Source organism: Polypterus senegalus, chromosome 4 (assembly GCF_016835505.1).
Source record: "Polypterus senegalus isolate Bchr_013 chromosome 4, ASM1683550v1, whole genome shotgun sequence".
Lineage (NCBI taxonomy): Eukaryota > Metazoa > Chordata > Cladistia > Polypteriformes > Polypteridae > Polypterus > Polypterus senegalus.
In genome coordinates this window covers 184,488,798-184,505,758 of record NC_053157.1, presented here as the reverse complement: position 1 = coordinate 184,505,758, position 16,961 = coordinate 184,488,798, and the positions used below count along the sequence as shown (strand labels likewise).

The 16,961-nt window shown below is 35.4% G+C and overlaps 1 protein-coding gene across 5 annotated transcripts in view; it reads right to left on the bottom strand.

Moving 5' to 3' along the window:
- LOC120527860 overlaps nt 1-16,746 on the bottom strand; it is a 41,351-nt gene extending 24,605 nt beyond the window's left edge. For 2 of the 5 annotated variants that reach the window (XM_039751761.1, XM_039751762.1), the window contains exons 1-3: nt 9,452-9,620; nt 4,924-5,274; nt 1,809-1,964 (exon numbers count right to left, since the gene is read on the bottom strand). In XM_039751761.1, coding sequence (XP_039607695.1) covers nt 1,809-1,964; nt 4,924-5,274; nt 9,452-9,506 — 562 coding nt within the window. In that variant the 5' untranslated portion in view covers nt 9,507-9,620. Of the gene's footprint in view, nt 1-1,808; nt 1,965-4,923; nt 5,275-9,451; nt 9,621-16,659 lie in introns of those variants that run through there. The other 3 variants (XM_039751763.1, XM_039751764.1, XM_039751765.1) reach the window with 3 other exon arrangements.
- Nucleotides 16,747-16,961: the final 215 nt, after the last annotated feature.

Here is a 16,961-nt window from a genome sequence, read left to right as displayed (position 1 = left end):
ATTTTCCCAGATTCTTATAATCTTCCTTCCATTTAAGATGTTCTGCTTGAGTTTGTACTGCTGTTATTTTTAGTTACAATACAGTATATTTATTAGTTGTTAGTGTGTCTGTGGAACATCAAAATTGATTTTCATGTCTTAAAATTGCAATTTTCATCAGATAATTTTTTGCATTGTATAGAGCTCCTATGTGACTACTTCCTAGAAAAGATGTAATAATCCAGAACAAGTTTTTGATATATCCACCCTGAATGCCTCGACATATGTACAACTTCCAAAAAAATGTCCTATATTCTTCAACCAAGTTGCAACATGTTTGGCTCTTTACAGGTTCCAGATGTGTTGTTTCTGGTCTAGTTTGGTCCAGTATTTATCCCCATATCCTCCAAAACCAGTTTGACCAACATTCAATAATAAATGCTGTTAAAATAGTTTTAAGTTTAAATATGATTTTTGCAGTCTAGTCCATTTAGTCATGGGACCAGACCTGTTGATTTTCAATTTTTTTTCATGAGTAGTTTTTGAGATACATATATTTTTTTAAAATGTATTTGTACACACACATTGAGGCACATGCAAGTGCAGTCTTACCCATAAACATGCACACACTCAGAAGAAATTTATAAATGAAGATATCTGACAGCTTGTTTGCTCTGCCAGAGCACTTGCTGGATAACGAAGAGAAAGATATGAACACACTCAAACACAATCACACACCTAGATCTGTAAAAACTGACATGCACAGAAACATTAAGCCACCCCTGCACCAATCTATCTGTCTGTCTGTGCAACTTGTTTATTTTGTTTGACCCTATGCTTTTAGTTTAAAATTTAATATTATTTAAAGTTGTTTATTTGATTCAGTTTCTTATTCATTTTACTCATTTTACATTTATCTGTGAACATAATAAAAATTGTTAATGTACTTGATTGTATATTATTACACAGCACAGTTGGTTGTATCATATTGTAAAATCTTCCATTGAATGATTTCCTGAAGTATCACTAAAGCATAATTTATATGGAAGTACTGCCTTGATCATTCCACACCGATTTTAATTACTGTTAGATTGTTTTGTTTTTAATACAACATAGTATCTTATATTTTGATACTTAATTTGAAATAATGTTAGGTTTAGGGGCAAGAGCAAAAATTATTCAAACTAGCCCCATAATTGCTAAAGCCTTACCAGATGTTATACTACGCTATCCTAAAACATACAAGGGTGACATGACATAAGGAGCGATCAAATGAAAGAACTAGTTTTTGGGCATTGTGGTGATGCAGTGTGAACATTAGTGTCTTGTAGTAAGGAGACCAGGATTTGTGGCCCGAGTTCTCCCTCCTCTGCGTGCTCTGGGTTCCTCCCACAGGTGAATTGGCAAAGCAAACTTGGCCCTGGTATGATTGAGAGAGTGTTCAGCTTGTGATGCATTGGTGCCCTGTCCAGGGGGTTGTCCCTGCCTTGTACTCTATTCTTGCTGGGATAGATTCCAGCCCCCCGCGACCCTTTTCAGTATTAAGCAGGCTTAGAAAATGGTATGGTATGAATTAGTATTTTGGTCTGTTAGTTTAATGTCAACTTCCTATTCTTTGGGCAAGTTTCCTGGAAGGCAGACATATTTTGTGATAAAAAAGAAAAAGGGTAGTGCATATCAAATGAATAATACCGTTTATACACTCATAAGCATCCTATCTGTTAATTTAGTGAAGCTAGTCAACTTGCGAGTATAAAAGAGGATTCTATTTTATGATAATTATGAATTGAAAAAGAAAATAAATTAGAAAAAGAAAAAATTAAACTCACTTCTTTGATTTTCATAAATAGGATTTTCCCCTTTGAAGGATGTGTAGTTTCTTAACCATCTGCAAACAGCTACCACAATAAAAACAACCACCAATCCAGCTGAAATTGTTATGATGCTAACAGTAACAACAGAGAGATCCGAATTTGTTTGAAATCCTGTACAAAAACAGGGAATACAGGCATCAGAATATTGTTTTTGATATTGTAAGGTAATATTATTATTCATTTTTAAGATACTGTAAGAAAATAATAGCAAAAATAGCAAATGCAAGATTAGAGGAACTTACTGGTACTGTATATTGAACTTGTGACAGTATGTCCAACATATTATGTACATGTGTGCACTGTATCACACAGCAAGGACCTAACAGAGGGAAGAAGAACCACCATGGACTTTTAGGCTGAATCATTCCTTCTAATCATTTCAATGTTTCAGAAATCCGGTGCCTGGCAAGACCCAGCCCAGGATACGGTGGTTGCTCACTGCCGCATACACTCACAGCTGGTTTAGACTCTCAGATTAACCCAACATTTGTGTGTTTTGCATAAAATCAGAAACAAACCCATGCAGACATGGGAAGAGGCCATACAGATTGTGATTTGCGCCAAGGTCTCTAGAACTATAAGACAGCAGCACTTATCATTGCAACACAGTGAATCATATGTTCACACTTCAGCAACACACACCATGCTACCACTCAGCATGAATTGTAGGCTCCGTAGGCTATGTAAAATAACAAAGAATGTAGAAGATGTTTATGAAGAAAATTCATCATGTGATTCGAGTTTGCATCTGTTGTTAAACCACTATGTCAGTATGGGAGCCAGCATCATTAATAAAAAATATGATTTGAGTACATGTAGCATAAGAAAATAATATGATTTGAGTACAAATGGGCCTTTCAATAAAGAAATTCTTGAAACAACAAAATGCACCCAATGTGATAGTGTAGGAATGATGTTTGAGAACACATCAATAGAGCCAGAAGAACATGTGTAGGTGGAGCAGGAAATAATTCTTATTTGGCCTGATATATGATATATGAAGTTTCATGCATAAATATATAGGAGGGTAAAATATTCAACATATTTACACAGTGGGGTGGTATTGTTCTATAAATGTTTTGGAAGTCCTAAATTAATAAGGCGAGCACCAGCCATTTCCTTAAGATAAACTGTGCAAAAGACTGAGATCTAGGCTGAAGTTGGATAAGAGGAGATGTGAGCATGTCAGAAGACAATTATTTTCCTAAAGGACTACAGGTACAGTGGTGTGAAAAACTATTTGCCCCCTTCCTGATTTCTTATTCTTTTGCATGTTTGTCACACAAAATGTTTCTGATCATCAAACACATTTAACCATTAGTCAAATATAACACAAGTAAACACAAAATGCAGTTTTTAAATGATGGTTTTTATTATTTAGGGAGAAACAAAATCCAAACCTACATGGCCCTGTGTGAAAAAGTAATTGCCCCCTTGTTAAAAAAGAACCTAACTGTGGTGTATCACACCTGAGTTCAATTTCCGTAGCCACCCCCAGGCCTGATTACTGCCACACCTGTTTCAATCAAGAAATCACTTAAATAGGAGCTGCCTGACACAGAGAAGTAGACCAAAAGCACCTCAAAAGCTAGGCATCATGCCAAGATCCAAAGAAATTCAGGAACAAATGAGAACAGAAGTAATTGAGATCTATCAGTCTGGTAAAGGTTATAAAGCCAATTCTAAAGCTTTGGGACTCCAGCGAACCACAGTGAGAGCCATTATCCACAAATGGCAAAAACATGGAACAGTGGTGAACCTTCCCAGGAGTGGCCGGCCAACCAAAATTACCCCAAGCGCAGAGACGACTCATCCGAGAGGTCACAAAAGACCCCAGGACAACGTCTAAAGAACTGCAGGCCTCACTTGCCTCAATTAAGGTTAGTTTTCACGACTCCACCATAAGAAAGAGACTGGGCAAAAATGGCCTGCATGGCAGATTTCCAAGACACAAACCACTGTTAAGCAAAAAGAACATTAGAGCCCGTCTCAATTTTGCTAAGAAACATCTCGATGATTGCCAAGACTTTTGGGAAAATACCTTGTGGACTGATGAAACAAAAGTTGAACTTTTTGGAAGGCAAATGTCCGTTACATCTGGCGTAAAAGGAACACAGCATTTCAGAAAAGAACATCATACCAACAGTAAAATATGGTGGTGGTAGTGTGATGGTCTGGGGTTGTTTTGCTGCTTCAGGACCTGGAAGGCTTGCTGTGATAGATGGAACCATGAATTCTACTGTCTACCAAAAAATCCTGAAGGAGAATGTCCGGCCATCTGTTTGTCAACTCAAGCTGAAGTGATCTTGGGTGCTGCAACAGGACAATGACCCAAAACACACCAGCAAATCCACCTCTGAATGGCTGAAGAAAAACAAAATGAAGACTTTGGAGTGGCCTAGTCAAAGTCCTGACCTGAATCCAATTAAGATGCTATGGCATGACCTTAAAAAGGCGGTTCATGCTAGAAAACCCTCAAATAAAGCTGAATTACAACAATTCTGCAAAGATGAGTGGGCCAAAATTCCTCCAGAGCGCTGTAAAAGACTCATTGCAAGTTATCGCAAACGCTTGATTGCAGTTATTGCTGCTAAGGGTGGCCCAACCAGTTATTAGGTTCAGGGGGCAATTACTTTTTCACACAGGGCCATGTAGGTTTGGATTTTTTTTTCTCCCTAAATAATAAAAACCATCATTTAAAAACTGCATTTTGTGTTTACTTGTGTTATATTTGACTAATGGTTAAATGTGTTTGATGATCAGAAACATTTTGTGTGACAAACATGCAAAAGAATAAGAAATCAGGAAGGGGGCAAATAGTTTTTCACACCACTGTACTTCAGAATGTAGCTGAAAGTAGCACCCTAGGGTCCTGGCAGTATTGATATCATTTTCAGCATATCACATGTAAGAAAGATAATTCATAAGCTATGCTAGGCAAATTATCATACTACTATTTTTTTTCTTATTTATATTCTAAAAGTGTCTGTATTATTTCATATCATAATACTTTTTATAAATAGAGAATATGGTAGGAAAATTGTATTCTGCTGTTTGAATGAATACTTACTTTTTTGAACGAGTAGTTCGATCAAATTACTTTTCCCTTTAAGAAGTGGTGCTGGAATTTCTATCCGAACTTCACACTGGTACAATCCAGAATCATTCATTGTAGTGTTAATAATGTCTATTATTGCATTTGTTCCTGAAATTGTCCCCTCTTTGTTTCCTTCAGTTTTATGTTTATTTGTTTGATTGTACATATGTAAGAAACTCCAGGAGTTGTTTATATTATTCCAAGTCACACTTAATCTCCTTATATCTTGTGTTACGTTCCAAGAGCAAATCATTTTAACTGAAGTTCCTTCATCAACTGTGACTTGTGTTGGTTTCAGTTCAACTGGTAACAAACTCACTCCACCTGAAATGAAAACAAAAAGTATTTCATAGGTTTGTAGAGTCATTATTGTCACATATTTCAGTTATAAATTGATTTCTTGTATATATTTTTCTGTCATTCACGTTTTGACCAGTTTATTAAATTCAGGGTTACCTAAATGACATTAACCATGAGCACAAAACATTAATCAACCTTAACATTAAAATTCTCACCTGTCTGCCAGAAGACACACACTAAAGTCAGGGAAAATGTGAGCTTATAACTTGACATAGCCATGCAGTTAAAAACTGTGTGAGGAAATGTTACGAATGCTGGAAGAACTTGGACAATTCCCTCAAAGGGTACTGCTTCCTGGAAGTTGCATGAGTACTAGCACTTAGAAATTAATAATATGGCATAAAGTCAAAAAGCAAAATAACTCAAGTCTGGTTTCAAAAATAGTTTCACTCATTGTCATATTATTTCAGTTCTATGTTTCTATAAAGATATTTAATGTGAAACTTGCAATTACAAGTTTTACTGGACTGCTGATGATTAAATTAAAGGCACAGATCATCCATGCCAGCAAATTAAAGTTCTGGCAGTGTTTACATTATTTTTCAAACAAAGTGTAGCTCTTTAGTGTATAAAACAGCTCCAGAGTACTGGATTTGATCTCCACTCCAGTTACCATCCGTGTGGAGTACACATGTTATATCAAGGTATCTCCATGTCCACTTGGATTTTTTCATCTGAGTACTTTGGTTTCCTCCAGTGACTCTAAATTGGTCCAGTCTAACTGAGTAGGAGTATGTGCAAGAGTGTGGCCTGCAAAGCAGTGGAGTCGCATCCATGTTTGGTTGCTGCTCTGTGCCTGATGCTGCTGGTGTGGGCTCTGGTCCCTCATAACCTTGAAATGGATTAGACTGGTTCAAGAAGAAATAGATGATTATGAATTCAGTGCTATATCCAGTTATTGAAGTTATGAAATCACAATCATTACAGTTTTTCTCAGTTGATTTAGACAATTGTTCTAAATAGTCCTGAGGCTCTCTCAACTGCTTGTGCATTTCTCAAAGCAGTTTGTACACTGTAGCACAATAATTTGGATAACCAGCAAAATGAACTAATTTATTCAAAACCTTTCATTCATGTTTCAAAATGCAATTATCTTGTGAACCATTTAGTCAATATCACCAAAATGTGAAATCTCTAAACCAATGCTTGGAGACTTACAAGTCAAACTGTTTAGCCATGTTGTCAACCTTTAAATATACTATGGAAGTATTTCAAGGTTTAATTTCAATTTTCTTCATTAACATTTCTCTATAGCCTGAATTTGCTTATGCACCAAATCACATGTACTTACAGTATGTTCTCGAAAACATTACAAAGTTCTACTACATTGGTATTTTCTGCAAGACATAAAAACTGTAACATTTGTTAAGTGATTTTATTTTTATTTAAAACAGAAATTATAATGTTACACATAGAACCAAGAACAAATCTGGAAGCCTTCAAAAAATTAAGTTATACTGTATGTTACAGGAACAAAGTACACTGTATTTTATTGTGTAGGTAGATATGTTGGAAAGAACAAGGCCAGTTCTGGATTGTCCTGTCATTCCTGCTGGTCAGGCCACATATTTTCATTTACATCAAATCTGATTTTTTCACTACACTGATGACTACTGATTACACTGACTACACTCATCCTAAAGTTCCTTTGTTTGATTGAAATCTTGGGGCTGCGCATGATATCTGAGTAAAACAAAGTCCCTATCATCTTTATAAAATCAGCTTGAGGAGATGTGTGTTTTTTGATATGGTGCATTTTTCTGATGTTGTTACCTATTTGAAAAAAGCATGGACTGTAACCCTAAAGAGGTCAATATCATCGCCAGTGGTGCTTAAATAACTTGTGTCTTCAAAAAAAGCTTTATTGGACTTTGTCAAGAATGCGATCCCCAGACCACTATGCTATCACCATTAGTCTTTGCCTTTGACACAAGGCAGAGTGTATCTCTAGTTCATTTGTCCGAAGCAGAACTTTAGATTTGTCTGATCAGACAACATTTTTCTAATTTTCAGTTGTCTACTTTTGCAGATCACATACCTATGCAGCCTCATCTTTCTGATCCAGCATGGTCTCTTGCCGCTGCAACCCCCCATTTTAAACCTCAACACAATGTGTGTTCACTGGTATAAAATGCAGTTATTTTAGTATGTGTGGATTTTTTATTTGCTTAATTGAATTTGGACATTCTATGACTTTTGGGCATTTTTTGTTCATTAATAAGGTGTTGTAACACTTAGAACTGACACTCACTGGATACTTTTTTCAATCTTATTGTACCATTCTCATAAAATATATAGAGTGAAGCGTGTGAAAACCTTAGGAGGATCAGTATTTTTGAGATGCTGCTAACATCTAGCTTGTCATTAACAAACCTGATATGGTCATTGTTGTTTTGGTCACCATGTTGTCAACTGTAATTTTTTGATGAACAACAGTTAATTCTCTAGATCATGACCTCATGCTCTGTATATTAAGTTGCATCCACATGATTGGCTGCTTGGTGTAGCATTTGGACCTAATAAAGAGGCCAATTGGCATGCAAAACTATTTTCAATATATTTTCAATTTATTACATTCTCAAGATGACAAGATTCCAATTATAAGAAAGTTAATATGAAACGTTATCTGTGTAAAAATCCAATGTTTTCACTTTGTCCAACCTCTGAAAGTCTTGTGGACCTAAAATTCTTTATTTTACATTTTTATGCTACATTGTTATAAGGTTATTAAGTAAGCAAAATGAAGAAATACAGTAGTTAATGAAAAAATAATGAAAGTGAGACTCAAATGTTTGTCTGATTAGATTTTAAAAAAGCTAATAGTGTAGCATTAAAAAATAGAGCACAGGAAGGCAGTCAAAACTAACCAAACATGCAATAAAAAACATGTGGAGCCCTGAGACAATTGAGGTCTTCATCAAATACAGGACTTACGCCCTGAATTTCAAGTGAACTCTAAAAATTAGTACTACTGCTGAGTGCAAATACATTAAATTGAGACCAATACTTGTAGGCTGTAGGCTAAAATGGTAGGTCAAAATTAGCCTACTGATAAAGCCATATCATTTAACAGCTTTCTTTTTCAATTGTTAGAAAAATGGCCCTGTCTCCTATTAATTGTTGAGTTTAAAGGTGATATCTAAAATGGCTTAAATGTATAAGGAAAATACCTTCTAATTATGCTCTTCTAAAGAGATCTGCCCATTTGCTAAGCTTGTTGTAAACACGATGGGATGCCATTCCATATCCATTCTTCTAGGCCACCGCCTTTTGCGTAAAAATCTTAATTTAAATATAAATGCACAGAAATTGACTTTTAATGTAAAAGTATTAATTTTGCATATACTGTTTCTATTTTTATTTTTGAAATTTCTAACTTGAAACATTAAAAAAATGTGATTATATTCTTTCATATCTTTTTTATTTTTAAAGTTCACCAGAAAACAAAATTATCAATAACTGTTATAGGCATAACAGAAGAATATTACATTCTAACGAAAAATGCTCTTATTTGTTTATTATAAATGGCAACATCTAATTGACTATTTGAGCATGCTAAATACAGCTCAATATTTTGGAGTTATTACGTTTACGCAAGAAAAAAGGAGATTTATCTTCTCACTGGTATCCACATGGAATGAACACCGGTAGGAATACTACCATTGAATAATGATAAACACACAAATAATTTGTTTTTATTTGCTTTTGACGTAAATAATACTAGAGATATTTTAACAATGATTTGATATAAAGTACACAGGAAAGTAAGTAAGATAAATCGATTGGTACATCTTGTCCAGTTTTTTAATTTTTTTATTTTCACTTTTTTTTAATATATTTCCATTTGTCCATCCACTCATTCTTTTACTTTTATGCATGGGTTGCCCCGGTGAGAATTAAGATAGCAAACGTTGTTGAAACTGCATTTTTCTTAATAAAAAGAACAGCCAAAACCCTTTTAATACCCATAGATTCTGTGACACATCTGTCAATTTTTAGCATGTAATCAATGATTTTACTATTCTGAACTATTAGGCTGAAGACATACCATTCAAGTAAAGCTTAAAAGTATAGATGAACATGCTACTAAAGAGAATAGTGTAACACTATTGTTAGCATGTCAAAAACAAATTAATCCTACCTTTGAAGATCAAAGGAAATATTGCAAGATTTACAAGAGCTAAAAGAAATAGCATGATGTACTCCAATTAGGTTTCCATGAATGTTGCAATTAAAGCCACATGAGCTCCACTGGTTTAGTATGTTTAAAGAAGATAAAGTCAATGCAGTTAATGCAGTTTCTCTACTCTTTTCCGTCCCAGTTTTGGTAATAGAGTTGAGTAAAATTAGTCAAAGTACATGTGTTTCCTGTACTGCAAACCAGAGCGGTGTTTTACTCTGTGTGGGATTGTAATGAAACCCACCTTTCCCCCTGAAGTAGTTTCAAGAGAATTCAAAATGAGCAGTCTTGCAGTGTGTGACAGAAACAACACTTGTTTGAGCTGACATATGTGGTTCTCTGTTTCATTAATCACTAGCGTCTGAGTCTCTGAAAACTGTTTTTTTTTTGTTATTTATTGTAACTTTACCATATATTTTAGGATTATGAAATTTGCTTTTTATCTTCATTTTTCTTAGTCAAACACTGATAATATTTTAGATATGTGTAATGCTCTAGATTCACTCCAATTTTATTTTATTTAGTTTTTTTGCTTTTTCTGATAGCACTCAATAAAAAGCAAATACATATCTTTACATTCAACTAAAATAGACAGTGTTGTTTGTGTAGTCAGATTGTGTTTGTCTGTAATTGTGACTTAGATGCAGATCAGACCATATTTTATTAGTAAACAAATGCAGAAATGCAGGTAATTCCAAAGGGTTCACTCACTTTTTTCTTGTAATGATGCATGCCCATGTAATACACTGAAACTCTCTTGCACCTTAATACACAATATAGTAGCCTTCTTAGCATTTTGTTTATCACTAGAAAAACAAGCCAAAAATGTTTAATCTTTTTGAACAATACAAAATGTAATTACGTGTATTGGAAACATGTAAATACCAAAACATCATTTTAAATACAGGATGTCTAGTGTTCTCTGCTGTAGTGATATAGATTTAGTGTGATATGTTTTGAAACAGTTAACAGCGACCTGCCTGATGTTGCACTCGGAAAAGTAGAAGCGTGTTTCTTTGCACACTTTTTCTTATGATATTTTTTCTGTTGCTTGCACATGAAATGGTAGAATGTCAGTACCTGATCCACACTTGCTATGTGCTCCTTGTATGACTGAAGGCCAACACTGTACAAAGCTTAGTGACTTCCACATTTCCTTTGTCACATTTACAGTTGTTGCATTGTGAAGAGTGCTTAGGGGGCTAGCATCTTTCTTGTCTTGCTGCCTGATCACAATCATTTTGCTTTTTGCCACAGACCTACTTGCACCACAGTGAAATTTCAGATGACCAGATTCACTAGGCATGTCACAGCAGTTCGGTCTAACAGTGATGTATGCATAAGTTTCACTGTATGTGTTAACATCTGGGGCCTCATGTATAATGCCTTGCATAGACTTCAGACTATAAAACTAGCAATGTGCATTCGCACAAAAAAGTTCAGATGCATAAAACTGTGCATAAGTAAAGTTCTACACACTTCCACCTTCAATAAATCCCAAACAACGTGACTTTTAATGCACATACATACACCTACAGCCCCACCTCGACACCTCTCTGAATTTTGTCTAATGAATATGCAAATCAATATAAATAGCCTCTTCTGTTCAGTGTTTTGTTAAAAGACTATATCAAAAGCACAAAGAAGAATTTCAGTGAATGCGAAATGGAGGTCCTGCTCAGTGAAGTGAAGGCAAGAAGAAACATACTGTTTCGTGGCTTAAGCAGTGGTATAAGCAACGAAAGGAAATTGATGGAGTGGTACAGCATGGCAGAGGCACTGAAAAGTTCAAGTTCAGACTGTTGCACAGTGCCCAAAATAAAAAAAGAAGTGGTCAAATATGTCATACAGAAGCGTGTTAGGGCCATAGAGAAGAAAACAAAAGCAGGGACACAGTGTTAAAAAATCATCTATGTTGAGATTAAAGTTGAAATGTCAACTTTATTCTCAAAATTTCCACTTTCATCTTGTAGTTTATTTTGTTCATAAACTTCATCTTAAAATTAATGTTTACTAGAGTTTCTCAAACCCCATCGTAATAAAGTAGCATGATAAATGCATCATATTCTAAATGTTCCTTGACCCAATCTTCAATCACAATGTGCTTCTTAAACATGCCTTCTCTTACGCCAACAGATGAGCGCAGGCAGCAATCACAACACAGAATACATTACATTTATGATATTACAGCTCTGTGAGCATTTTAGAATACTAAAATGTATACTTGATATCATTTTCATTATGAAATGCATTAAAGCATATATTAAACATGTTGCAGCACGGTGGCGCAGCAATACTGCTGCTGCTTTGCAGCAAGTGAGCCACATCCTGGAGTTTGGAGCCTGGAATTTGTATGTTTTCCTGGTGGGTTTCCTCTGTGTGCTTCAGTTTCCTTCCTAACGCATGCAGGTTAGGGGATTTGGTGATGCTAAATTGACACTACTATGCATGTATGCATGTGCTTATATTCACCCTGTGATGAGCTGGCGCCCCATAACCCCCGTATTTGCACAGAATTCCAAGCTTGCGTTTTACTCAGGGTTAAGGCCAAGGGAGCAAAAATACAGAAGTCAGTTTTATTTTAGAATTAGAATTAACTTTATTGCCCAGGTTTATTAATGCGTACTAGAAATGTATCTTGATAGTATTGGTGCAACATACAAGAACAACACAGAATGTAAAAGAAGATAAAATCTAAAATGATAAAATATAGTATAACAAAATATTATGCAGCATACATGGGCAATATGAAAACATAAAGAGATAGTAGGACTAAAATGTCCAGGCAGTCGGGTGTGCAAGTATAAATAGAAAACATAAAACGGCATATTTAACGTACTTCTTACTGATGTGTCCATACCATTAATCTATGAAAAAATATGGATAAATATGAATAATTTGTTTATCACAGATCATTTCTAAAGATGACAAGTTCACTTGACCGAAGGTTCAATTTCAGCAGCAGGAAAGTGAATCTAGTTTTAAAAGAAGTTCAAACGAGTAGTGTAAAGACAGACAGAGATTATTGCTCTTAAGTTCTAATGTTCTAACTGCCAAATCAAAGGAAATCCTAAAGCAGTGTGCTTTTAAATTGAAGATGTATTACAATGAGCAAGTGTCTTTCTTTGTTTGTACAAAAAACAAATTAGGGCAGTGTCTTCTTGTTCCTGAACTCTGGAACATTCTTGGCTTCAGAGTTGACACACTGAGTACGTTTTAAGGCTTTTGCTTCAATGCTTCCTTTGGTGCCGTATTCCTTCTGAGTCAGAATTCCTTTCAACAAGGACAGTCTGATGTGATGACTGTTAAATGATTTAGCCCTGTGTTTTCAGACTGGCATGATGTAATCAAAGCATTGTTTCATTCACCGCCAGTTTTATGGTTTATTTTTATTTTCAAAGCAGCAAGTCAAGCAAAGATAGACTGACCCTCTAAATTGTAAATTATGTAGCTTCTCTATTTTGTTTTTACTTCTATATTTCTTTGACTCATTTCTAGATCCCCTCTTCTGACCTGCATTTGCAAATCAGCAAAAAAACAACTAGCACCAAAGTATTTTATCAGTATACTCCATTGAATTTAGTGTTGTATACTGCAGCTTCCTTCTCACTGGCATTCATGATGAAAGATGAGCATGCAACTGATATTTTATTCTGCAAACAACATGGTTTTCAATGAGCAGCACTCTTTCTTCTGTGGCATATAGTTAATATGTTGTCATACTTGCTAATGTTTAAGAGGTAATCTTGCACTCAATGACATTTTTTTCTTTTTTCTTTTATTGTTATCCCAAACCACTGTGGTTATAATTTGAAATTAATGTCATACTCTTCACATAACATCTCAAACATCGCACCGTTTTGTGAACTTAGAAAGAAGAGCAAAGAGAAAGGTTTAAGTAATGCTTGCCACCAGTATACTTTAAACACTTTAGTTTAAACAATTAGCACCTCAGGTAAGCTATTTTGTACTTTATATTAACTGAACTCAAATTCTGTATTTGTATTTTGTTCTTTATTTTGCCTTATACAATTTCCCGAATTAAGAATTTGTTAGTATGTGCATACCCCTTGGGGTCAGAGATTGTACAGCACCCCTGGAGCAATTGAATGTTAAGGGCCTTGCTCAGGGGCCCAGCAGAGTAGGATCTCTTTTGGCAGTAACAGGGATTCAAACTGGCAACCTTCGGGATACCAGTGCAGATCCTTAGCCTCAGAGCCACCACTTTGCCCTTCTTATTTAGTGTGGTGCTAGATTGTATTGACATGTTGCCTGTTGGTCAGACATACAAGTAAAAATTTCACTGTACTTTGTATATGTGACAATACTGCTCAGACGTCTGTTTGAGTAACCCACCACTAAGGAAAGTCAGATTTAACATTATTAATTGTGATGGAAAAATTCTGGTCTAGTTCTCCTCCCTGGTATTAGTAGAAAAGTAACACAACTTAATTAGTAATAATATCAGAAAAGTCCAGTTTCAGTCTAGGTTTAGCCAACTTTATTACATATATGTAGCCTGGCTGTATTAACCAACGTTTTGTTAAGGCAAACCGTGATATCCCTTTTCTTCACACAACAATAGTATGTCTCTGCTCAAAAGTGAAAGAAGAGTTTCTGTTCTGTCTTTCTGAATTACAACTAAATTACCAGTTACTGGGTTTTCCATTTTTATTAGTGTTACATTAAGTTTTTTTCCAATAAGGTTATGTTCCTCCGGTAATAATTAAATATCAAACATTCCTAGGTAAAGTATTAATTGTTAACAAAGCAAATGAGGCACCATAATGTCACATGGTGGTGGAGAATTTAAAAGCCTGTTTTTCTCGAGTCATCCATTGTGTAACAATCACAATGATTTAAGTTGTACACGGTTTGATTTTCAAAGCTCTGAAGCCAAAGAACACCTTTACCATGTCTTCCGAGGCCAAGGTTATTACTATGTGAACATGAAAAGTAGCTCCTTTGGTATTTTCAGTCTGGCCCACTTAGAATGACATATTTATCAGAGACATCTTCAAGATATGTTTTCATTCCTGATCTGGTTGTTGTTATTGACTGACTGAGTATAGGAAAATAACAACACTCTTGTTTTTCCCTCAGGAAAGAAAAAACTTTGCTTAGAGTGAGTTACTTACACTGCGGTGGGTTGGCGCCCTGCCTGGGATTGGTTCCTGCCTTGTGCCCTGTGTTGGCTGGGATTGGCTCCAGCAGACCCCTGTGACCCTGTGTTTGGATTCAATGGGTTGGAAAATGGATGGATGGAGTTACTTACAGTATGTTTTTCATGAATCTCAGAAAGCGTTTTTTTGGATGTGACTTTCTTACTAGAGATCTAAGTTTTGAATAAGGCCTGGCCCTGGAGATCTAAAAGCCTAGGGTACCTTGGTGTTTGCTGCGTTAAGATGAATCATCACTGAATGGTGATCTTCATATTTTTAATTTGATGTGTTTCTACCTTAACTGGACAGAGTTACTTGGTGGCTCGTTCACCAAAGCCATGCAGCTGTGAAATCAACCAGCTGAGTTTGTTGAATGTCCAAAGGTTTTTCCAGGGAAGAAAACTCTTTCTGTCCCTCACAGATTCCTGCATTTTGGTGCCTGATGGATAGTGGTTTGTCTATCTTTTTATTGATGTCACTACTTCAAAGAAATATTGTAATTAGATGATCTGGGAATTCTTCCTTGAGGGTATTATATTCTCTGAGTCAAATTAGAAACTGTATTACAAAGCTAAAGTCAAGGTCAGTTAAGCCATAATACTCTAATCTAACTGGTAAATTATTCATTTAAATATATCTCCAAAAGCCAAAATAATAAATACAATGTCAGTATTTTTGTATCATTCACAAGAACATGCTTCTCATGGTCTCCATTCATTTTGGACTATATTTGAAAAACTTTTCATTTGTCTGCTTTGTTGAATATTATGTTATTCATTTGAACATTAATTAACATTTTATAACATTCATTAACATTTTCCAAGCTACAGGAATCAATTGGTTATTCTTGTGCAAACACTCTTCTGTAGCTAACCTGACTTCTTCATCATTGTCACAGTGCACTCTTTTGTTAGCAATTCACATTTGAGAATAGAATAGTAACATGGGGCTCGGATGTGGAGAATATGGCGGGTGACTTTGCTCATATTTAATTTTTCATTGGTAGGTCTGAGGAAAGTCCTGCTCTTTAAATAACAGGTCTTTAAAAGAACATATTGCTAAAGTATTGCCGTTAAAAATACATTTGACAGGCAAAACAAAACCACAGAAAAGGCATCAAAGTGTCAAAACTAGCACAGTGCTTTTAGAAGTATCCCAGTGTTAGGATAACCAGATTTCTGTGTCACTGTCTTTTATATCCCTACAGCCATGATATCACGAATCATGAGATCAAGCCACAATTAAGATGTCTGCCAAAAAGAAAATGATCTCATTAAAATGGTATCAAAAAATAACAAAAAAGTAGTTAAAAAAATAGCAAAATAATTAACAAAATTCAGGACTGGATTAATCCACCGATAACTAATCCCAATAGTGTCTGCACTGTCACACACTCTCACCTGTCAATTCATAATTATAATTTGCTTTTCAGTGGCAATATTTTCTTATGATTTGATATCAAAGGCCAGCGAGACTTTTAGGTCATCTTTAAACATTTTTGCTGTCAACTTCGTGACTGTGTCATATGAAGAGGATTGATCCTGGTACATGTTGACTTTGTGAGAATTAAGGTGGATTATTTTGTAGTGTTAGAAATGTATCTTTTATTACAATACTTGATTTTGTATCTTTCAGCATCAATGTTGACTCTCTTGTGAAACTAGAAGTATACACTATAAACTAATTATATTAGCCAGTTACAATATCAGCACCATTGAATACCTCTTTCAGGTTAAGGCTCAAAACGTACATAATATACAGTATAAGACAAAAGAGAGCACATAAATTAAATGTTAGGGAAACCTAGTTAATTTCCCAAAATATGCAAAATGACTTGGTATGACTGCATTGGTTTATCCACCAACAAACTGGTCTTCAAAATGAAAATGACTTCCTGTCTGCTCTCACCGGAAGAGAAGGTGTGGTAATTCACCTGCCAGGGATTACCAATGCAAGGGAAATTTCTAAGAATTGTGTAAAAATGACTTACACTTAATAAATACTTACCTAAGCAAGTATGAACTTACATGAAGATTTTCAACTTTGGCTTCGGGAGGACTGCGCTATGTGGCTCCAGCAGCAGTGTAGGCACATATCCAGAATAGACCTACTGGGCGTTGCATGTGCCTGGTCGAAAAAGTTAAACGTCTCCATAGCCACCTGCCATTAACAAAGTAAGAAGCATGCAGTGTTTGGTTTAATTTAGATCAAGCATGCATGCATTACTTTTGAGAAGGGGATCCCGAGGTAAAATTAAATAAAGTATTTTACTTTATCAACTCTGGAGAACACATCAGCTTGTCCAGTGG